The following is a 24,895-nucleotide window of genomic DNA, read 5'->3' on the forward strand; positions in this document are numbered from 1 at the left end:
ATTTTCAAAAGAACCCAAGTCCTGTTTCAAAAGTGACTTACACCATGGCTACACTGGCGCTTTACAGCGCTGCAACTTTCCCGCTCAGGGGTGTGAAAAAACACCCCCCTGAGCGCTGCAAGATACAGCGCTGTAAAGCCTCAGTGTAATCAGTGCCGCAGTGCTGGGAGCGTGGCTCCCAGCGCTGCAAGCTACACCTGTAAGGTGTGGCGCTCCGACCACACACACACACCTTCAAAGTGCTGCCGCGGCAGCGCTTTGAAAATGTCAAGTGTAGCCATACCCTTAGTCACATAGGAACCTAAGTCCTATTGACTTTCAATGAGCCTTAAAGTTCGTCTATACAAACACTTAGGCCAGTTCTACACTGTGGGTATCGATCTAAGGCCATGTCTACATCTAAATTTTGCAGCGCTGGTTGTTACAGCTGTATAGTACAGCTGTATAGGGCCAGCACTGCAGAGTGGCCATACTTACAGCAACCAGCGCTGCAAGTGGTGTTAGATGTGGCCACACTGCAGCGCTGTTGGGCGGCTTCAAGGGGGGTTCGGGGAACGCGAGAGCAAACCGGGAAAGGAGACCAGCTTCGCCGCGGTTTGCTCTCGCGTTCCCCGAACCACCCTGCAAACCGCAGGGAAGGGAGACCTGCTTGCTCGGGGGTTCGGGGAACGAGAGAGCAAACCGGGAAAGGAGACCAGCTTCGCCGCGGTTTGCTCTCGCGTTCCCCGAACCACCCTGCAAACGGCAGGGAAGGAGACCTGCTTGCTTGGGGGTTCGGGGAACGAGAGAGCAAACCGGGAAAGGAGACCAGCTTCGCCGCGGTTTGCTTTCGCGTTCCCGGAACCACCCAGCAAACCTCAGGGAAGGAGACCTGCTTGCTCGGGGTTCGGGGAACGCGAGAGCAAGCCGGGGAAGGAGACCAGCTTGATTACCAGAGGCTTCCTCAGGTATGCTGGGATACCTGCTTATTCCACGGAGGTCAAGAAAAGCGCTGGTAAGTGTCTATACTTGATTACCAGCGCTGGATCACCAGCGCTGGATCCTCTACACCCGAGACAAAACGGGAGTACGGCCAGCGCTGCAAACGGGGAGTTGCAGCGCTGGTGGTGCCCTGCAGATGTGTACACCTCCTAAGTTGTAGCGCTGTAACTCCCTCACCAGCGCTGCAACTTTCTGATGTAGACAAGCCCTCAGATACACAACTTCAGCTACATGAATACGGAGCTGAAGTTGACGTACTTAGATCAGGGCCAGCACTTCCATTAGGCAACCCTAGGCGGTCGCCTAGGGCGGACAGGATCCGGGGGGCGGCATTTTGTATGCTCCCCACGGAGCGCACGGGAGCTTCTGGTTCCGCTCCCTTCGCGCCACCGAAGAAGGACCTTCTGCCAACCGTGCTGCAGAAAACAGCAGCAGGCAATTGAGCAGCTCAATGACTGCCGCTGTCACCTGCGGCATTTCGGCGGAGGGTCCTTCTTCAGCGGCGCGACGGAGTGGAACCGGAAGCTCCTGCTCGCCCCGTGGGAGCGCACAAAATGGTGCCCCCCGATTCTGCCTAGGGCACCAGAAATCCTGGCGCTGCTTCTGACTTAGATCTACTCACCACAGTGTCTTCACTACAGTGAGTTGACTGCTGCCGCTGCCTTGTCGACTCTGCCTGCGCCTTTCACAGAAGTGGAGTACAGGGGTCAATGGGAGAGCGCTGGGGGGTTGATTTATCGCGTCTAGACTAGATTGCCTGCTGCCTGCCAATCCAGCGGGTAGTATAGATATACCATTGGTGTTCAGCAAGTAGGGATGTAAATCTACCCCACACTAGCTGGCTGCACACTGACAGCATGGACCTTGCTGCATGCAGTTAAAGTTTCCTGGTGATTTTTGATCTACCCCACTTTGAAGTGGGAGGAGATTAACGTCCACCTATGGGAATTTTTTTTAATGCAGAGTGGCGGGTCCGCATGGATGCTAACTGCGTGGCAGCTAGAGCAGGATAGATTTTTATGCCAGCCTGTTGCAAACTAAGTTTTTTTTGTATAGACAAGCCCTCATGCTCCTAAGTAGTGCTGGGCAGCAAACACTTTTTCCTGTCCCCAAGAATTGTTGAGATTAAAAAAAAAAAAATTTCTCATCCCAATAAGTACAAAAGTCAAAATCTTAAAACTTTTTTGCAAATTGATAATTCCCAAAACGTTACGCTCCTGTCAATTGAAATGTTTAATTTCAATAATTTCAAGCTTTGTTTCAACGTAAATTTTTTAATTTATTTTACCTCTTTAATATAATCTAGACCAATTTCAAAACAAAGTCATTTCAGACAGAAAAAACAAATATTTTCATTCTGAAAATGCAAGTAATGAGTTATTTCAACAGTTTCAAAATCTTTATTTCATTTTTTTTTTTCAATTTGGTGGGCGTCCTCAGAACCAGTTATTTCCTGGAAATGGTTTTGGTTTCAATGAACTAGCATTTTCTGATGGAAAAAACATTGGAAATTCCCAGCCAGGTCTACTCCTATGTCCTTAGATATTTTGGAAAATGTTACCCAACTCTCATTCCTCAACCCTGCTTCCATTTACCTTTGTGCACAGCTGATTTTCTTGGCATCAGTATGAAGAATTGGCCCATAAATTAGTCATGTTGTTCATGAAATATGTGTAATCCATGTGCATGTGAACATGGGAGTGCAAAACAGATTTATTTCTAAAATGGATGGGAGTCACTCAATGGACTTTAGTATCAGAGGGGTAGCTGTGTTAGTTGGATCTGTAAAAGCAGCAAAGAATCCTGTGGCATCTTATAGACTAACATACATTTGGAGCATGAGCTTTTGTGGGTGAATACCCACTTCCTCAGATGCAGGTAGTGGGAAATTTCCAGGGGCAGGTGTATATTGCAAGCAAGTTAGAGATAATGAGGTTAGTTCAATCAGGGAGTATGAGGCCCTTGTTCTAGCAGTTGAGGTGTGAAAACCAAGGGAGGAGAAACTGGTTCTGTAGTTGGCAAGCCATTCACAGTCTTTGTTTAATCCTGAGCTGGTGGTGTCAAATTTGCAGATGAACTAAAGCTCAGCAGTTTCTCTTTGAAGTCTGGTCCTGAAGTTTTTTTTGCTGCAGGATGGCCACCTTAAGGTCTGCTATAGGTGGGCCAGGGAGTTTTGAAGTGTTCTCTTACAGGTTTTTGTATATTGCCGTTCCTATATCTGATTTGTGTCCATTTATCCTTTTCCGTAGAGACTGTCTAGTTTGGCCGATGTACATAGCAGAGAGGCATTGCTGGCACTGATGGCATATATTACATTGGTGGACGTGCAGGTGAATGAATCGGTGATGGTGTGGCTGATCTGGTTAGGTCCTGTGATGGTGTCGCTGGTGGAGATATATGGGCAGAGTTGGCATCGAGGTTTGTTGCCATGGATTGGCATCCCACTTGAAATCTGTGCATATGGCTCCCTTTGGCAAATTGGAGTCCTATTCATTCATTATTTGTCAGATGAAATGTTAGTTACCCAGGGAGGGATTTCAAAAGTGTGTAAATGAATTAGAAGAAAAAGTCTTAGTGTCTTTTGGTCAACAATGGGTATGTCTACACCACAAAGAGAAACCTGTGGTGCCAAGTCTCAGGTCAACTAACTCGCCTTGGTGGGGCTCGGACCTGCAGGGCTCAGCGTAGATTTTCACACTCATGTTGGAGCCTTGGCTCTGAAGCCCGCAAGGGGGAGGGGCCCCGAGCCTGGACTCCAGCCTGAGTGGGAATATTTACGCTGCTACTTTTAGCCCTGCAGCCCAAGCCAGAGTGAATTGAATTAGGCTCTGACACTTGGTGCCCAAGTTCTTCCTGGCAGGGTTGACATACCTTTAGGCACTTTGAAAATCCCTACTAACTGTAGTTAATGACACACATCTTCTTTTTTAATCTTTCTTTTTGTTCACTTGCTGTACTTTTAAAGTTAAACCATATTTATATTTCTCAAACAAGGTATGTATTGAAAATAATGCAAATGTTAAAGAGATCTGTCTTAAGGGTGTATCCTGCTGTTTACCACCATAGTAGCTAAGTGCCGTCTGTCACAATTTCAGGCCAAATGCACCTGTATTCCCTTTCATAGTCCTCAAAGGTACCCACTCTAGTCTCTGGCTCCCAGCTGTCACCTCTCTTGAGCAGAAGCCTGCGTCTCATTCCCTGCAGAGCAGGATTTTAAGGCCACACAGCTCCCTGGATTTACGCTGTGATGGCCCCAGTAAACCAGGCACCTAAATGCTCATCTGCACTTTGCTTTCTCCCAGAGGCTGTGACCACTGTATTCCTCACAGTTCGAAGTTAATGCAAGGCACAGTTATTCTTAGGTGAAAGCATATTTAAAACCTATGTACATGCTAATAACTTACCGAAGGTCATCCCTAACTGCTGTCTCTGGCTCTGAGAGGTGTCTGGTCTTGAAAACCTACAACTGGGTTTTGCCCCGGCTACAAGTTCATGACTGTCCAAAGTCAGGACCAGAAATGAGGCTGGAAAGTTTGGCTGTCACCTTATACAGCTGAGCCTTTGATCTCCGGTGTAAATCCACAGACAATGGGCTTGTCTACATCAGAAAGTGCAGTGCTGGTGAGGGAGTTACAGCGCTGCAACTTAGGAGGTGTACACATCTGCAGGGCATCACCAGCGCTGCAACTCCCTGTTGCAGCGCTGGCCGTACTCCCGTTTTGTCTCGGGTGTAGAGGATCCAGCGCTGTGTGATCCAGCGCTGGTAATCCAATGTAGACACTACCAGCGCTTTTCTTGACCTCCGTGGAAGGAGGACGCCTCTGGTAATCAAGCTGGTCTCCCTTCCCCCGGCTTGCTCTCGCGTTCCCGGACCCGAGCAAGCAGGTCTCCTTCCCTGCGGTTTGCAGGGGGGTCGGGGAACGCGAGAGCAAACCGCGGCGAAGCTGGTCTCCTTTCCCGTTTGCTCTCTCGTTCCCGGAACCCCGAGCAAGCAGGTCTCCTTCCCTGCCGTTTGCAGGGTGTTCGGGGAACGCGAGAGCAAACCGCGGCGAAGCTGTCTCCTTTCCCGGTTTGCTCTCGCGTTCCGGAACCCCGAGCAAGCAGGTCTCCTTCCCTGCCGTTTGCAGGGTGGTTCGGGGAACGCGAGAGCAAACCGCGGCGAAGCTGGTCTCCTTTCCCGGTTTGCTCTCTCGTTCCCGGAACCCCGAGCAAGCAGGTCTCCTTCCCTGCGGTTTGCAGGGTGGTTCGGGGAACGCGAGAGCAAACCGCAGCGAAGCTGGTCTCCTTTCCCGGTTTGCTCTCGCGTTCCCCGAACCCCCCTTGAAGCCGCCCAACAGCACTGCAGTGTGGCCACATCTAACACCACTTGCAGCGCTGGTTGCTGTAAGTGTGGCCACTCTGCAGCGCTGGCCCTATACAGCTGTACTAATACAGCTGTAACAACCAGCGCTGCAAAATTTTAGATGTAGACATGGCCAATGATCCAGTCTTCCTCATGTAGCTGGAAAATGCTGGGGTTTTGCATAACCAGGTGCGGGGACTTTGCATTCACCTGCCCCTGCGTATTCCCCAGGAAATCCACTTCACATGTATTTTCCCAAAAGTCCATTCTTGTCTGGAACATTTTCAGTATAGCCCTTTGAACTCCCAGCACTCACTTCACATCTCTCCCCTAGAGAGGTTACATGCGATCCTGGCCCACAGTATTACATAAACTTTACATTTAATACAGCGGAGCCCAAAGGTACTTAATCTTAATTCAGTAATGTCTCCCAAGGATATGCAGGAAATTGCCATATCTATCACACCTTCCAAGTAAAATCAATCGCAGTAGCGAAGTCCTAATGGACTGGATGGAGTCTCAGGCACTTCTTCCTTTGAGGTCAAAACTCTGCTTGGGATACAGTGGTGGTGGAGTGTTTTTTTTTTGTTTCTTTGTTTTTAAAGATTTTTATTAATTTCATTTTTTTTTTTGTTGGGGGTAAGACTAGGAAGGAGGAGGTCAGTTTTGTGAGTGTCATTTTATGGTGAAAAGGTGTTTTTTTGAAAAAAGATTTTTTGCAACATTTCCTAAAGTTGGTCACACTCAGGATTTGCCTGATCTCAGAAGTTTTATTTTTGCATTGAAAGATTACTTTTTGGTGGTGGTGGTGGGGGTTAATGCCTAAAACCACTCATTTTAGGCAGTTTTTCTTCTAGGGACTTTCTTAACCTTTTGAATTTACTTAAAAATTGCATACTTGAGAGGGGGAATGCGTCTCTCTTCGTAAAATGTTTTGTCTATGCACCAGTATTTTCTCTGTGTTTAATTATTCCTCTTTTCTTTGTTCTTCTTGCTTTTCCTTTGGAAAAATATATTTTATGAATCACCAAGATATTTTTATCTGTATTCTATTACCATTCCTTTTATTGACCTTTATGGCACCTGCTATCGCTATTAATACAATACATAAACTGTGAATATCCATCATGTCTGTATATAGTGCAAATTCCATAATCAGGAATACTGAACTTGCATAAAATACACATAAAAGGATTAAAAAAATTCAGACAGATCTCATTCAGAAAAACCTGTATTTTTATACAAAATTTAATGAGTCATTTTCTCTGTGGTTGCAAAGCAAAATGTGACTTCAGTTTTGTTGCTTTGTAAGGCAGGGCAGAATTTGTCCCTCAGTATTTAAAGTTACACTTTATTTAAATAAAACTCCCCCAAATTTATTATTTTTTTAGTAAGGAGGCTTCTGAATGTAAGGCTGGGAGTAAAAAACAGGTTGTTTTATTTGTATTACAGTAGCACCTATGGGCCATATAACTCCTCCTCCAGCCTAGCAGAATTTGACACACACATTTCACACTTCTGGGCTGACACTTTATTTCATGGTTTCCAGCGGAAATACTGCTCCTTTAAATATAGTGGGTTTAAGGTATCACTGTACTATAATCTAGCTTTAATATTTTAGTTCAGGTGATTTTTGTGCCTATTGTCTGTGCTGTTCTAGCTTGTTGTGATTTTTAGTGCTTCATCATGACACTCAGCATCAACCGATGATGGAATAAGTGACAAGCTTTTAACAGTGATATGACATAAGAGTGGGAGCACATGACACTGTGAAGTTATTCAGATCTAGCAGATACAGACATAAAATATAATAAATTAGAGCCCTTAAAGTGCTAATTCAATTTCAATGTTTCATTCTTTATGGGTTTTGTCTATTGTAGGACATCCACCTCCTAGGTTGTAATTTGACTGTAAGAAAATGCATTTTCTTTTACTTCTATGGTGTATGTATCTAGAAAGTAGTTTTAATTTCTTCCATTTCTGGTTTTGTTTTTGTTTTCCAAAAGAATCGGATTTGCAGATCTGCCAGCACAGAGCACTAACCTGTTGCACTAAAAAGATGGAAGAAAGCTACCAGACAGCTGTTCGGAGAGAGAGGACTCAGAACATCCAGGCCTTGAACTTTGAACTGAAATATATGATAGTTGGTCATATCACAGCTTTTCAAGGTAGGAAACACATGAAGCTTCATGACCCCACAAATAAGTATGATGATGATGTAGACATTTATTTAATTTCTACTATATAATTGCAGGCAAGCCTCTCTCACTTGTGTTTTATCATTTCTGCTAGATGTTGAGTCATTGTTTGTGCCTCAGCTTTCTATGGCCTTGATTCAGGAAAAACATCCCTATTCAGGAGAGCACTTGAGCATGTGTGTTACTTTTATGTGCATGTTTAAATTCTCTACTAACTAGACATGGATTTAAGCAAATGCCTAAGTGTTTAACTGAACTTGGGCCTACCTTCTAGGCTTGAAAAAGACAGACTGGGATTTTCCAAGGCACAAATGGCAGATGGACACTAAGACCTGAAAAGGAGCTGTGTAGCTCAGAAGCTTGTCTCTCTCAAGACATCGATCCAGTAAAAGATATTAGAGCAGTAAAGTGGGTGAGGTAATATCCTGGGACCAACACAGCTACAACAACACTGCAAACATTTTTACCTACATTCTCCCACTCAATGTCAAGGGACGTAGAGACACAGAAAGTAGAATAAAATGTTTTTCTTCTGATCACTGATACAGCTCAGAAAGAGTATTCTTATGTGACGAATGCCTTAAAATGTTTCACAAACTACTGAGTCACTTGAAGCCTTATCCTTTTTGAAGAGTCGTGGCACGCAGTTAAACGTGAGTGCATGAAGGAAGATTATCCTCTGAGCTCTGAAGGGAGTGACAGTTATCTTAATAACAAGTAGATTTGTCTTTCATCTGGAGATTGCAATATAAATCCTATACAAGCATTTGATTTTCTTTAGTAATACTGTGACCAGAAGACACCAGCCCGAATAAAGCAAAGTGCTGAACACTGTTGGCAGTCCAGCAAAACACTTACGCGTATGCTTAACTTTAAATGTGTGAGTGGTCCCATTGATTTCTATGGCTCCATTGATTTTTATGGGACTACTTGTGCTTAAAAAAGAGTCTGTAATTAAGTGCTTTGTTGTATTTGGGCCCGAGTGCTCAGCACCTTGCAGAATTAAGCCTTTAAAAGAACTTAAAATATGCTAAACTAGATCAGGATTCATCTGATTAATAGAATGAGCATCATCCTATACTCAATGTTGTCAGCAGATTTGTAGATCTCTTGTCTAGATGCTGCCTTTGGAGGGAAAAAAATGATGTAAAATATATAGAAATTAGTAAATGGCTTAAAGCAGTGTGTTTCAACCAGTGGTCCATGAACTCTGGGGTCAACAGACTATCTAGATTTCCTAAGGGGTCCGCACTCCATAAACATTTGTAAGAGTCCTCAAATGAAAAAAGGTTGAAAACCAGTGGCTTAAGTATGACCATAACAAATGGTGAAAGCTTAAAAGACAGTCAAATTACAAACTAAAAGTTTGCTTTTACTTTGGATGTTACAAGCTGGAGGGAGGTGAGAGCAGGACGGGGACCACTTGAGAGACATGGTATTTTGCTTTATTTCACAGTTAATCTTGAAAAATGCTTCAATATCGCACATGGCTTTAAAATCCAGTAGCAAGGCCCTTTTGAGCAGCCCTAAATCGGGGAAATACGTTGGCATTGTTAAATGCTGGTGAGTGATTCAAGTGATCTTTCAGTATCGTTTTAGAATAAAGATATGGTCAGAATAGATTAACCTATCAACCCCTTCAGTCAAGCCAGGAGTTTTATTCCTTGATGCCGATGAAGCCTTTTGAGGAAAGGAAAAGAGTCTTGGACATTTCAAGTAGCTTAAATTTCCAGTCGTTTCTTAGAAATGGGCAAATATGTTGTTTATTGTAAATTATGGACTGTCTTCTATCTAGGTTAGGTGAGAACTTTTGATAATGTAACTTTGCTTTGTTGCATTTGTTCTTTAGGCTTTCCTTTGCACAAAACCAAAGTTCCTTTCTTCACATGACATTCTGTTGCTAAGAGTGGTATAATACAGGACGCTTACAAGAGAGATCTTTGTATTGAATTAGTTCAGTCCTTTTTTCCATTTTGTTCTGCTGCTGTTTTGCATTATTATAAAAAGTTAGGGTTGCAAACAGATGGAATCACTTAGTCTCAACAAACCTTGTTTTAAAGGGCCTGGGTCTTCCTCAGGCTTGGTGCTGTAGAAGCAATAGAGCATCAGTCAAGATAGAATTGCCACTTCTCCGGTTGCTTATTTTTGAGGGTGTCTACTGTTTGTGAAAGTTTCTTTGCCTCTTCAGTGTTTTACAAGATCTCCCCCTTTTAGAGGGTAGCTTGCTAGTAGGCCTTGTTGCCTACTTTCAGGGAAAATAACCTCAGATGCTTTTATACACTCCCACAAGTCAAAACCATTGTATCATGCACACTTTGTGAGCGTGATTCTTAAAACTATAATACAGCTTTTAGGATGAGATTTTCAAAAGGGCTCAGTGTTGGACGAACTCTGCTCCTGTTGGGAGTCAGTGGGAGTTGGACTTTAATGCAAGACTAGTTCAGCCAGTGCTGAGCACATATGAGAGCTAGACCCAAAAGTGATGTGCTGGGTTAAAATGATAAATGCATGTTTAAAAACCCTCCCAGTTGGGCAATGTTGTTTCTCATTTGCTATGTGGAGGCTAAATCCCATTTACTTAGATGGCCATAATTGGGTTCTAAGAGTATTAATGGGAAGGCTTGGATATTTGATTAGAGAGGAGATTTTGATGCAAGCAGGGCAATATGAAGAGGGTTCAACTGAATACTCTCTCTGACATGCCTGTGAACCTCGAAAGGTTGTCTATATTTTGGACAGAGGAGACTTCATTTATTTTTATTAAAAAAAACACACACACACACAGGTATTTAAATTATTCTGCAGTCAAAGCTGAACTAGAACTATTTTAACAGCTGCCAGAGTCACACAAAATGATAGTGTATAAAACTCAATTAATGTATTACATCCGTGGACAGAACTGTTATTTTTGGATTAGTGCCCATTTCAGCATATGGACAACTTTAGCACTACTGCTGAAGCCTTTTTTTCTTTAAATTTTGCAATATGAGCAAACCTGTGCTAGTGCAAACACTTAATCAATCAAACTTTCACATTCTGCAAATGTCTTAGCTTGTGTTCCTGCCTCTTATGTTGTTGCTGTAATACCTGAATGGAACAGGAAAAGGGGACCACTTGGCCTTGGCTACAGGTCTGGCAGACACCTCTCCTGGTAATGTTGGGGATGGATGGATGACTGGTAGGCTGATGTCAACTGGCCATTGGATCATGAAAGGCACCACCAGTAATTGGATTCTACAGTGATGAAAGAGACAGACACCCTGTCATCTGAATCAGGCCCTGAGTATCTGAGATGATGCAAAATCAAAAAGTCTTTGTGTATATGGCATATTGTAACGGTTTCATGGGCAAATTCCTGGATTTACTATTTAACATGTTATATCATGGAAAAGTCTAAAAGCCACAACCGCTGTGCAGACATATTGTTAATGATGGTCCCAGCCACAGTCCCTGGCTTACAGTCTAAAAGAGAAGATGTAGAAGGTGGATGGGACAAGCAAGTGGGCCAGAGTGGAGAAAACAGTGTAACAAATAAATAGAATAGAATGTTTACAGGTCTGAGTTGTCCAGGTATAGGGATCGCAGCATGCCAACTTCCTAGCCACTATCAGGTTGTACTTTACCATATGCAATATGAGAGAGTTCAATCCATCCCATCTCTCAACCCCACTGTCCAGCAGATCCTCTTTCCCCAGCCTGAGATGACCAACTAGTCCTTTTCTTATTTTTAAATTGAACAGAATCTCAAATGCAATCTTATGACTAACAAAGCCTTTCATTCTTTAATTTATGCTGATAACAGAATATCCTTCCTTGAGCTAAGCATTCCTTTCTTCAACTTGCAACTCAACAGCTGAATTGCTGTAGGTTAGAGTACAATAGGTTTTGATTGTGGTGATACTAACATTATTTGACACCTTCCTGGCCACCACTACACTCCCCGCACTCAAACAAGATGACTTGGATTCATTGTTAATGGATTAAAAGCAGTGCGAGTGTGAAGACTGAAAGTTGCTGTCAGAAGAGGTATCAATAGTCTGACAATAAAGCTTTGTTGTGTGCAGACAGCAGAGAGAAACCTGCCCTCCCTCCTCAGTGCCTTTTGAATGGAGTGCTAGCAGGTGCTCTGTATGAGACCACAGAAGATTGGCTCTGCTCCTGTCATCTTACGGTGAGGCTAATTTGTGGTAATGAGAATCCAACCTGCTAGTAATTTATTCATTGGCTGATGATATCTGGGGAGAGGCAGGACAATGTACTTTGAAACCTCTACCAATTTTCAGCCCCCAAATTAGCAGGTGTTAGAGCTGCCAGAAAATGCTTTGTATGAGTTAACGGTTTCTGACAAATTTGGTTTCTCACTGGCATATTTCTCTCATATTTTATTTACTTTTCCCAACAGACTATAGGAAATAGATATTTACAGGCGCTGAATGAAACCCTGTTGTTTGAGCAAAAGGATATTGGCCGTTAAAGCAACATTTTTATTCTGTGGGTCATAGTGTTAAAGCAGCCCTACTACTTAACATTTGGCCCCCCCCCCCCTCCAGATTTTGTGTGTCCCCCCTTAGGGCTCAGTTGTCCTATCAGACACAGCTGTAAAGAAGGAGCCATTTGAGTCAACGGGTACAGTTCTTTCCATGGTGCCCTGACACACAGGGAATTCACAGCTGGTGCCATTCCCTGGCCCCTTCCTCCCCTTCACCCCTGAGATGTCTGGAGGGGCTGTGAGGATAGCTTGCCCTACACAAAGTAGGGAAATGCAAGGTGGAGTGATTCACTGTAACTATTGTATTGTTAATACTAAGAGTGCCTAGATTCCCCCTGAGACTGTATGCATATTAAGGGACAGTCCCTGTCCCCTCCTCCCCCCCCTCGGGTTTGTGATCTAAACAGGCAATAAGTGGGAGGGAAAATGGAGGCACAGACAGGTGGAGTGACTTGCCCAAGATCACCCAGCAGGTCTGTGGCAAACCAGGCTCAGACCTAAGGACTGCTGACTCCCAGGCTAGTGCTCTGCCCACTAGACCCACTCTGCCTCCCACTTTATGTCCTTATTACAAAAGCCAGGTCTAGTCTGGCCTTTTCTCAGTGCAGATAGTAAAATGACTGACAGTGCAGTAATCAATGGGCACTGGATCTTCATGTCACTGTCGTCCCTGCCTGCATGACAGCTGGCATCCTAAGAAAGAAGTAATGTAACTAGCCAGCTCCGCCAGCCTCCTGGCTGGCCTATGAAATGAGCATTCTACATATGAGTTTACTGAGTCACAGGGCTGCTGACACATATTTTACTGAACTTGGAAATATAGCTTGAAATGTGGGCAACTGGTTAGCAAAGCTGACTGCAATGAAATTTACAAAACAAAAAAAGACTTGGCTGCAGAAATACATTCTGGTTTGTAGTTAATTACTATATGAAATGTAGGCACAGTGTGGTGAATGGATGCCATCCAAAATCAATGAGCTGTTTTAAAAAAAATCCTGCTGTGGTTTCCATTATTTACTGCTGGATAATAGAGAAGTAGGAGTCTGTTTTTAAATAGTTTTGTAATCTCATAATACTTGGTCTTTTATCCAGACAAACTGTTGCACGCCCCTGTCCACATGCATGACCCCGCTAAGCAGAGTCCTGTAACCCTACTGACCTACTGAGCTGAAGTTGGCCAGGATGTATAATTTTTGTTTTGCTTGTTGAACAAAGGACTCCCTACAGAGAGAGACCAGGGAGAGGCTCCATTGGAGTGTTTCTCTTCCCCTCCTGTACATGGTTCAATCCCATTCAAATGGGCCAATTATCTCTGTTTGTAGCTGTGAAAGTTCTTATTTTTTTAAAAAATATTTGTCTAAAAGGAAGATTGGAATATTCCTTTTAGCCTTGGCATCTTATGCATGATGAGCATACATAGTCTTTTGTCTCCTGTTGCCTTTGTGGTGTTCTCATGTTTACCAGTTGGGGTGGCACTATATCTCACAGGTATAAGATACATTTGCTTACATCAATCATCATATTGCCACTACTGTTTTGTTTTATTATTAATACTAACACCCTAGTTCTTTATAGCACTTTTAATTCATAGATCTCACTTGACAAATATTAATATCATTTCCCCATTTTAAAGATTGAGAGATGAGATGAAGTAACTTGCCAAGGTACCTACCCAGCAGGCCAGTAGCAGAGCCAAGAATAGACTCTAGGTCTCCTGAGCCCCAGTCTTGTCCATTATGAGATGCAGTGTATTACAATGGATTAGACACTGGCTTTGGGATTCTGAATGAAGGATCATCTTCATGAAGTTATTCATCTTCAGCGTTATGACTGTACCCCCTCCTTTCTTCATTTCCTCCATTGGCTCCCTCTCATCCTGTGCATCAAGAACAGACAGGGAATACATAAGCATTATGAACTTCCCATTACAGCTTCACTAACACTTTCAATTTAGTCTACATATGGAGAGTAAAAGTTCAAACTTCTTTTGATCAGTGTCCTTTTCTCTGCAAAGTATAATTTGTTATGTTGCTGTGTCCAATATTCCCTGAAGTTCTAACCTTTTTATCTTCTGAAATGTAAAATTAAAAAACCTTTGAGCTGTGCCAGGGAGCATCACATTGTGAACGAATGATTATTGAGCTTGCCCTGCAGTGTGCATCTTGTGCATACTTGACCTCCAAACTCTTCAAATGGAATGAGGTGTTTGTTTGGCTGTGGAATGCAATAGGATTATTTTCTTGGAGCCTATGCAATACAGTACATTGTCAGAAGTTGTACATGACTCTCTTTCTGAGTTTTTTTAAATTCAAACTGACAGATTTTCATATGAAAACGATTGCAACTTCTGATGCCATAGAAGAAAAGTGTGGCTGTCTACTCTGTGTTTCTTATTTTACAATGGATGCTGTGTCAGTGTGGTAATTTACTACACACAAATGAATGCAAGGAAAGTGTTTTAAAATACTGCATCCAGCGCTACTGAATATAGTGATATAAATCTTCAAGTAATAGGGAGGGACAATAACAAAACTGTAGTCTAGTACAGAGCAATAACATGTGTTTAGATGGCTTATATGTAGTCCAAACTGGAAGAACTGAATATTTTGTATGGTTTGGATGGTATTTTTTTATTATTGGGGGAAAAAAGACTAAGTTAACACTACACGTTGACACTCAACCAGTCATATTGTGTGTTGATAGTCCAGATCCAGAGAGCAGTGGCATTTTCCAGAGCTCTGCTACAGGGCTGGTAGAATATTTTATCTTTGGATAAAACAATGAGCCTGGGTTTCCAACAAGACATGCTTCCCAGCAGTTTGGCCACTCATTTTCTACATGATTCAGCCACAAGACTCCCTACATATTTTAGCATGCAGTAAGGCTATCCGAACTGTGGCTAGAAGATACTTGTATTGCTGAGGTCCTGATCTTCTTTTGTGAATATAAAATTGAAACTAATTTTGGGAAATCCATCAGCACCGTGTAAAGTGGAGGGAGAGCAGAGATTCTCAGCTGATGTAAATTATCATAGCTCTACTGATGTTACTTACACTAGTTCTGAATTAGGCCCAACAAGCAGGATAAGTGCCTGTATTAGTCAAACCTGCTACTTTTCACCATTCTAGTTTATTTTCCCAGGCTTCGAGGAGCTGGAAGTCCAGGTTTCTCTTTTTTTAATTTTGTTTTCATTGACTACTTTCTAACTTTGACTCTTTTTTGAACCTTGTTTTTCCTGAAGTTGTTGCCAGTCTGAAGAAGGTTTCTCGAATCTAACAGATTCTACTTAATTTAAAAAACCCAGAAAACACCAGCAAATCATCTCTTTTCTAATATGAACAATTACAGCTTTCCTGATAGTTCATGTCCGAGTGGGATAGCATGTATCACATTATCAACATCAGACTGTCTCTCGCTATGAAAAAGTTCCTCTTGACTCAACTGTAAACATAAAATGGCACTGAAGGCAACTAGTGACTTATATCCCAAAATGTATAGGATGATTGATTTGTAGAAACGGGACACTATATAACTGCAGGAAAAGTGATATTTTGAGTTAAACTGAGGAACATTCATCAAGTCAATTTTTTCATGTGATGCTTCAAAATCCTCTTTCACAGTAATACTTTCTTTCCAAGCACATATCTTGGTCCAGTTGAATAACTGTCAGGAGACCTCTGTTCTGTGTCTGACTCTACCCTGAGTTGCTGTGTGACCTTAGACAAGAGCCTTTACCTTTCTGCCTCTGTTTCCTCATCTGGACAATTGGGATAATGGCACCCTGATGCTTTGAGCTCTGTGGAGGAAAAACACGACACAAGAGTTAAATATTATCAAGCTGTCTCTTGGAACTTAAAGATCTGGATAGAGCAGGTGAATAAGGATGTGCAATAAGGAAAGCATGATGACATCTTGTGGCTGTGTAGCCATCGGATCAAGCTCACCATGGCTAAGACACAGTTCTTAAGTTTTTCCCCCACCTCATTTTTTGATCACTATGGACAACACCACCATCTTGACCTGATGCTCAGCCAGTAACCTGAGAGATTTCTTTGACTCCAGTCCCTCTCTAGGTCCTCACATCCAGATTATGTCCAAATATTTCTGTTCTTTAAGCATCACATAACTAAGAGGTGACCTTTCCTATCAATGCACATAGCTAAAATGCTCTCGCAGCTCTTGCCTTGCGTCTTGATTACTGCAACATCCTTTTCTCTGCCCATAACAGATGCAGTCTTGCCTATCTCATGTCCCTTCAGAATGGTGCTGCAAAGATCATTTCACTAGCCTGTTGTTTTCATCATGTCACCCTCTCTCAGAATCTTTGCACTGGCTCCCACTTCTCTATCAAATATAAGCTGCTTGTCTTCATTTTCAAACCCTTCATGGTCTATCCCCAGCCTACCTCTCTCATTCTCTATCAAAATGTTGACTCCTGATTCCATTTGGCCATGATGATGCTACCCTCCACAGCCCACTAGTTAAATTTTCAAACAAGCACTTTTTTGTGTTTTCTCCTATGCTGCCTCTTGCATTTGGGAGGCGTACCCCATAAACATCTGCAAAGCTACCTCACGATCGTCCCTCTTATAACTCTCATCTGCCTTGATGCCTACAAAACACTTGGTAATGGTTATGGTGCAGATGTAGGGTGACCAGATGTCCCAATTTTATAGGGATGGTCAAGATATTAGAGGTTTTGTCTAATGAAGGCACCTATTACACCCCACCCCCATTCCGATTTTTCACACTTGCTATCTGGTCAACCTATATGTTTTTTGCTGACACCAGTATGCTGGTCATGATGACCAATCTCATTGTTTCCTTGTACTTTCCTTTTGCTTCTGCCCACTGTCTTGTATTACACTTGGATTGTAAGCTCTTTAGTGCAGAGACCATCTTTTTGTTCAGTGTTCGTACAGCAACTAGCACAATGGGGTCCTGGTCCTGGACCTAGTTGTTATGGTAATACTAATAATTAATAAGCTGTTGTTAGCCTTGGTATTTGTCTTCTGAGTTCTGTGGGGGTTTTCTGGATGTACTAGGAAAGAGCTATTTTTTTCCTTTTGGCATTTTGTTATATTGACTGTGTGATTAAGAGAGAGAGAGAGATTTAAAAACTGAAAAATCAAGAGGGGTAAAGGGAAGAAAAGGTATCCTAAAAATTCAGCTGATTTTCAGAGAAGCATTCAAAATAGCAGCCTCAGATGAAAAATTGAACAAAAACCTAATGGGAACACTTAATCCTAGCTCTCGATTGTAAATCAGTGTCTTGCAAACCAGGTCCACTGACATAAATCATGTCCAAAGAAGTCATTACATGATCAAAAATTGGTAACTGACTGCATTGCAAACATAATCTATTTCCTTTTAAATGTAGAGAAGACCCTTGTATCAGGTCTTATAATTAATTACACTGAAATAGGCTTATCTCAGCCAATCAGAGTACAGGGATGCTGTAGCAGTACTAGTGGATAATAGTACAGTGAGTCCTCTGTTACACTGTTTCATGAATCCTGTGTGCAAGTCTGCTTTGTGACATCACTATGTGGTTATTTTTCAACTGTATGGTTTGCAGAACAGTGTACTCGGGTTGACTGACAACCATTGTAAGCCACGGAGAATCCAGGGACTTGCATAATAATTGCACTGTTATTTCTTAATAGCAGTGCTATGAATATGAAACTATTTCTCCTCTGATTGATTACTAGAAATGCACTGCTTGGACTCCTATACCGAGAGATTTGATTTTGATAACATCTGCATGTATTGGTAGGCTTCTTTTAAATATTCTAAATATAAGTATTGAGAAAGTACACATTTAGGATCAGGAAACTTAGTAGAGGATTTGGTGACCTTGATTTTTAAAATTATATGTCAAAAGGTAAAACCCAATTCCATTAAAAACTAGTTTTAGTTTAAAGTCAAAACAAATAAGATAAGATCAATTTAACCCATGTAGCTGTATGATTGTTGTTGGGCTTCCTTAGTGTGTCTGCCTAACTCCATATGTTGGTTCTCATCTGATTCCTAGATTGTAAGCAATTTGGTGCAGGGACTCTCATTATCTACTTATCCAGTGCCTAACACAATGGGGATGGCAGTGGGACACATTGCACATTACTGCAGTACAACTAATATGTGACATAATGTGTTGTTTATTCATTTTAAATGTTTGGGTTTCCCTATTTCAACCACCTATCATCACAATTACCATCTTGATTAATATTTCTGTGGGAAAACAGGAAAGAGTTAACTCTTGAAATCTGCTGACTGCTAAATTTGCAGAACAGTTTAATGGGGATCTATTGATCAGTGTGCGTGCCAATATTTTAATGTAACTGGCTTTAAATGACTGCAGTGCATTTCTTCAACACTGTGAAAGTGCCCTGGCTGGCCATTGCCTCCTCCCCAGCGTATGAATGCACAATGGAGGATTAAGTCGATAGGTAATGGCTGGATAAGTCCCAAAAGAAGGAAAGCACAGAGATAAATGAGCAAACTGTCTAATAAAAAAAATGTGGAAAACTTACAAAGAGCAAAGCAAGCAATAAGATTGAGGGCTTGTCTATGTGGGGAAATTGACTGGAATAGCTATTGCGAAGTAAGATATTCTAGAATAGTTCCCTTAGTGGACATTCTATTCTGGAATAATTAATACACTTTCAAAATAGGTCAGTTATTCTGGAATAAAATCACATTTCTTCTACAATAGTGTCTCTACATGGGAAGATTCTGGTCACTTTCCTCTTGTAAACCACCCCAAAATCCTCTAGGCTTCACTGGGATACTAGCAAGTGCTTGCTGAATGGGGGCATTGGCAAACACATTGTTCCTGAATGCTTTTATGAGTATATTAATTGTAGTCCAGATTGCAATGGGCCTAATCGAAGTTTGTGTTCAGATTGAAGATCTTAGACCTGGCAGGGTTTTAGTATACTCCAATTTTTATAATTGATTAAATCTCCTCCATGCCAAAAGTAGAAATTCATCCCAGTAATGGAAACTGGGGGCAAAATTTTTAAAAACGGCTTTAGGCAGCTGCCAAAGACAATGTGCAATATATAATTAATAATATTTTAATGTTTCAGCATTAAATTACACATCCCCTTCCCTGCCTAAAGAAAAGTGATTAATTGGTAACTTGATTTTGATGTCTTATTAGTCTGTTATGAAATGAAAACTGATCAAGCAAGCTCTTATACACGTTTTAGATGCACAATTTAACATGTCCTTTGAGGAAGAATTTATGTTATTGTTATGTATTATTACTGTTGGGCAATTCAATAAGTAGCCATTGGAGGTAATCAACTAAAGATGAAAGATTTGGTTTGCAGGCAATTGTCACTTTACTCTCATTGTCACATTTTTATGCTTTTAAAAGAAAGTGAGTAAGTGAGACTGACAGGGTTAAGAGAGCAGCTATCTGAAAGGGAATGTGTTCTGCAGAAAATAATAGAGGCAAATCTTCGCCCTATAGCCCGCTAATAACAATGTTCCATTTCAGCTTGTGGCATTATATCATCTGCCCATTGCAAAGTGATGAATGACTTGTAAAAGAGTAAAAACAACTTTTCAGGATAAAATGGCATTAGGAAGTATTTTTTTCATCACATTGAATATGTTCCAGGAGGGAATTGCACAGTGGTGGTTTAGATATTTCAAAATCCTTTTAGAGGACGAGTGTATTATTTGGCATTCCTTCTCTTAAGAACAGATAAGCAACAAATGAATTTTTTCTAGGATGTTTTTGTACTTTTTTAATACTTTTTTTATAGGTTTACTGATTGGAAGTATTGGAGAGCATGTTGCTTGGATAGCGTTTTTTTTTTTACTGTTTGGAAAAACTTTTAAATTACAAGTTGTTAACAGAAATAGGTTATTTATTTGTTATGGGACCCCTATCACGGTAGGCACTGTACACAAATAGAATAAAAAGACAGTCCCTGCCCCTAGATACTTTGCAGACTAAGTATCACACAAGAGATATCGGCTACAGATAGATGGGAGAGTACAAGGAAAAAATGAGACAATACTGGTCAGCACACTAGGTAGAGGTCTCGGCATTTAAAATTACATTTTTTCCCAAACTTAAAACAAGGTAACGTTTACCTCCCCAGATCCAAGTTCGGAGTTCTGGGCTTGGGTTGCGACACTTAACATCATCTCCATGAAAAGCTTGTGCCCTTCAGGACACACTGTATGACCTGTTTGTTCCCAGGTAGGGGGGTAAGATTGAAGAGATGAACATGTTTGGGAATGTTTTCATTTAGAAAGGGACCAAGGCAGATCTAGGAAGGTTCAAACTTGTGGACATTGGTCCCTAGATTAATGCATTTAAAAAGTTGTATGAATTAAAGGAAATGGCAAAGCTTGTTCTGAAAGGAAGAAAGGCAAAACTGATTCTTTATAGATTTGAGCTGTAATTGTATATTTTACATGCAAAGCACATACAACATGTTGGGATATATGTGGTTTATTATTATTATTATTATTATTATTATTATTCCTTCTACTTCTCTCTTCTTTTATGCTTGTTCTCGAGATGTTCCTCTTGGAGGTGATGGGGAGAGCATATCTGCCTAGAGGCAACCCGCCCCCCCCCCGCCCCAGTCCTGTGGAGGGTCAGCCTATTTTAATGGTTCTTGTGCCACGAAAATAACCTAATTCCTCTGGGTCTTACACTACTCTTACTGAAGTGTAAACTGGGAGGAGCACTACTGCTGCCAGCTGAGTTAAACAGGAGTGAATGAGAGAGAATCAGTCCCTTAAAACTTCCTCCCTTTGCTAACGTTTTAATCATTTAACAAAGTTATATAAATATAAATATTTTGAACGTGTATTGTGGCACATCATTAATACCTGGGTGTCATAAACAGATAGCTAAGGGTTAATATTCTTTACCTGTAAAGGGTTAACACAGGGAACCAAACACCTGACTAGAGGACCAATCAGGAAACAAGACTTTTTCAAATCTGGGTGGAGGGAAGTTTTGGGTGTGAGTCCTTTGTTCTTGGTCTGTTCTTTTCTCGGCTCTGAGAGTGACCACAGGAATCTCTAGGCTTTCTAATCTTCTGTTTCCAAGTTGTAAGTACAAGGATAGTAAGACAATAGGTTTATATTGTTTTTTTTATTTACATGTGTGTAGTTGCTGGAATGTGTTAAATTGTATTCTTTTGAATAAGGCTATTTATTCATTTTTTCCTTTAAGCAATTGACCCTGTATATTGTCACCTTAATACAGAAACCATTTTTTGTCTTTTTTCTTGCTTTTTATATAAAGCTTTCTTTTTAAGACCTGTTGGAGTTTTTCTTTAGTGGGGACTCCAGGGAACTGAGTCTGCAGCTCACCAGGGAATTGGTGGGAGGAAGAAGTCAGGGGAAAAATCTCTTTGTGTTAGATTTACTAAGCCTGACTTGGCATACCCTCTGGGTGAGGGTGGAGAGAGGTTAGATCTCTCGGTGCTTGTGTTTCTAGGACTTGAAGCAGGGAGGGTGGAATCCCTTTGTTTAGATTCACGGAGCTTGCTTCTGTATATCTCTCCAGGAACCCAGGGAGGGAATATCTATATGGAGGGGAGATGGGGGGAAGGGAAATGGTTTATTCCCCTTTGTTGTGAGACTCAAGGAATCTGAGTCTTGGGGTCCCCCAGGGAAGGTTTTGGGGAGACCACGGTGAGCTAGGCACTGTATAATTCCTGGCTGGTGGCAGCAATTACCAGGTCCAAGCTGGTAACTAAGCTTGGAGGTTTTCATGCTAACACCCATATTTTGGACGCTAAGGTCCAGATCTGGAAGAAATGTTATGACACTGGGGTTAGCTGGTCAAACACAGGTTTGCCCAGGCCTGTTGCCAAATGAGCATGTTAATGTATGTAAACACAGTTGTCAGCAAAAAGTTATTCTAGATCAGACTCCAAACCATTTTGCTCATTTTTCCCCAGGTACAAATATGTCCATACATTTATTTACGTGCAAGCTTGCACTAGTGTGAAACTAACATGGACTTCTACTTCTGTGCCTGTCTAGCTGTTGGATTACATTTCCATGTTTTTAGCCTTGCATATGGAGTGCAAATTCTTGGAAATGTAGCTATTTGAATGCAAGCTTTCTCTTTATTTCTGTTTTGTTTCCTTTGGGTATTTGGATTTATTCAGTGTAATATTACATCCACAATTACCACCATCCCTACATAAAGCTTAAGATGTGCACTCTAAAATCAGATGTTTGACTATAACTACAAAAGAAGTTGCTAAGTAATCTGAAATACTTTGTAATTTATACTTAACTATTTTGCATAAGGGAGCTATCCATGTATTAAATGGAGCTAACAACTGCTTCAAGCTCTACTGTGGGTTAATGTTCATTTCCAGTGTACATCAGGGTGCCAGTGATTTTATATTAAGTTCTATTGGCTGTCTCTGAGATTGTCTCCTCCCCTGTACTCCACCATGCCAGTGGTTGGAATGCTTTTGCTGTCTGTCTCCAGGATGGAGAATATGTGATTTGTTTGAAGGAGTGGGTTGATTTTGTAGCCCTATTGATTGGCCTTTGAAATTTTGTATAGATATTCTGATAGGCATATTACAAATTAATGTATAAATAAATATGGGATAGCTTTAATCTCTATTTATCATCCTCTCTCTTAAATATCTGCCAGGTTGTGCTGCAAGAAAGTTACATGGTTTGGGGTCTGGATGAGTTAATAGCACACAATACTGCTTCGCTGCAAACTGCATTCCTTAACAGAGTGCTCTTGATGCAATTCCCTCCTCCTCTTCTCCCCAACAGGAACTTTGTTGAGTGAAGAAGGCAGAGATGCACTAATGCATCCTTTTCTCTCACGCACAACCTTCTTGCACCCTGAAATGATGATGAGTTCTCAGTCATCAGGTCTCTGGTGGAGGAGTTAGAGGGGTGAAACCGTGGTCGCAGGAGAAGAGCAATTCTATGGAAAAAGGGCATGGTGAGGAAGAGGGACTTTTGGGGGCAGAAGGATAATGAGGGGAATAAGAGTTCTTGCTGAGGCCAGAGGAAGGATGACAAGAGCAGATAGCATGCTCAGGTGCAGTTCAGGGGTGCAGCAGGAGGAGTGAAAGAGAGGGCACTAGTAAAACAGTGCTGCTGCTTCCTCACTTCTCCACCCAATGTTCCTTTCTATGACTCAACAGAGGAAGCTCTCTGGTTTGCTGCAGTGGATGTCCACAGGGATCCACAAGGCTGGTGAGACCAGGGTTTGGAGGTGAAGAATTCGGGGGTATTCCCCACCCCACTTTCTGTGAACATTTTCCTATCTGCAGGAGAGGAAGGCCCCTAGCAAGTTGGAAGGGCACTCATCAGCCCCCACACTTGTGAGGCTAGTAACTGAGGTTCGCATTTGAAAGGAAAAGGGCTAGAGAGACTGACTGACTAATGGATAAAAGCTTGAGTCTCTAGGAGTCACTTGGCAGGTCATGCTAAATTCAGGATCCAAAGGGGTCTGCAGAAGCGCATTTTATAGTTTCATTTAAGTCATTCTCTGGTTGAAATGGGGAAAATAATGCAAATCGATCATGGTGATTCGATAACATAAATCAACATGGACTTTTACTGGAAGCAATAGGCATCAAAGAGCCATTAATTTAGTATCCTTGGTATTGCTCATTTGCATTCAATGGCTGCTGTTTCTATTTTGCACTTAAAAATCCTTGGGCTAATTATCTATGTCTACCAGAAACATGCTGACTGTAACTAATGTCAGATGACAGGGGTGTCGGGGGATCTTCTAATTTCTCTACCCATTCTTGTATTGGTGACTTTGAAGTCTGTTACTATACATAACTTTCAGTTTACAAAAGTGGAGGTTTACTATACAATCAACAGCCTCTCCCTGCTTTGTGGATTTCAGAGGAGAGAGGGGCCAAGCAAAGCAGGCTGCTTATGAGAGTCTCCTTTTTTGTGTCTCTGGCACTCTGTGCCATACATGAGGAGACAGATGTTGCACTGATATTGATGACTTATTCAAGGTTTAGGAGGCTACAGATTTTGGAGGATATGCTCCCTCTTGAGCATATGGATATTTGCTGCTGCTTCATTAGTCATACTACCTTCTGGCAGCAAAAACCCAGCAGGATCCAGGCTGTCCATTGATTGTGGCTGCTCAGTAGTAGCAGCGTTGGGACCTGGAGAAAGGTAATAATGAGTTGATGCTTCTGGCCTAAATTTATGGGTGGAAAGCATGGCAGAAAGAAGGGGATAATGTCTTTTGGGAGAAGCATCCCCGTTCTTCCATTTGCTCCCACCATCTAGACCTCCCTGAGGAAGGAACATCAGCATGGGGAAGGGGAGAAGGTGCCCTAAAGTTGTTGCTCCTTACTTCCCCTGCTTAAGGGGGAGAGATACACATGGCGTCTCCTTTCATGCATGGCTCCGCAAGGGGACAATCCAGGCTATTCTGATAAGATACTCCATTCATGTAACACACAAATATTGATGATTTTCTGTCTAATAACTCAGAGGACAATCAACAGTCATCCTGAGTGTACAGATTATTTCCTTTGAAAGAGGACCTTGGAGTCGAACTCTCACCTGGTGTAGCTCCACCAGCTTCTGGGGTGATATGCCAATTTATACTAGTGGGGAAACCCATTAGACTCAAAGATTCTGATTCAGCAAGTCACTTATAAGGGCCAGATTTTTGAAGGTATTTGGGCATTGCTGATATTAAGAGTTCTATCTCATCTGCAAGAGGAACCTAAATTCTATTCACTTTCATTGAGACTTAGGTTCCTAAGTGCCTAAATTGCTTTTGAAAATGAGTTCAGTTACATGTTGCAATGCTGAGTGGATCAGCACCTAACCACCTCTATAAACCTGGACCATAAGCACTTGCTTAACTTTTAAACA

At 41.8% G+C, this 24,895-nt stretch overlaps 1 protein-coding gene across 2 annotated transcripts in view; it reads left to right on the top strand.

Moving 5' to 3' along the window:
- The window catches only part of LOC115657579 (glypican-5-like), a 651,971-nt gene that overhangs the window by 33,864 nt on the left and 593,212 nt on the right, over positions 1–24,895 (top strand). For both annotated transcript variants that reach the window (XM_030575622.1, XM_030575623.1), the window contains exon 2: positions 7,330–7,491. In XM_030575622.1, the coding sequence (XP_030431482.1) occupies positions 7,330–7,491 (162 nt within the window). The remainder of the gene's footprint in view (positions 1–7,329; positions 7,492–24,895) is intronic.

Source organism: Gopherus evgoodei, chromosome 9, assembly GCF_007399415.2.
Source record: "Gopherus evgoodei ecotype Sinaloan lineage chromosome 9, rGopEvg1_v1.p, whole genome shotgun sequence".
In the NCBI taxonomy this organism is placed as follows: domain Eukaryota; kingdom Metazoa; phylum Chordata; order Testudines; family Testudinidae; genus Gopherus; species Gopherus evgoodei.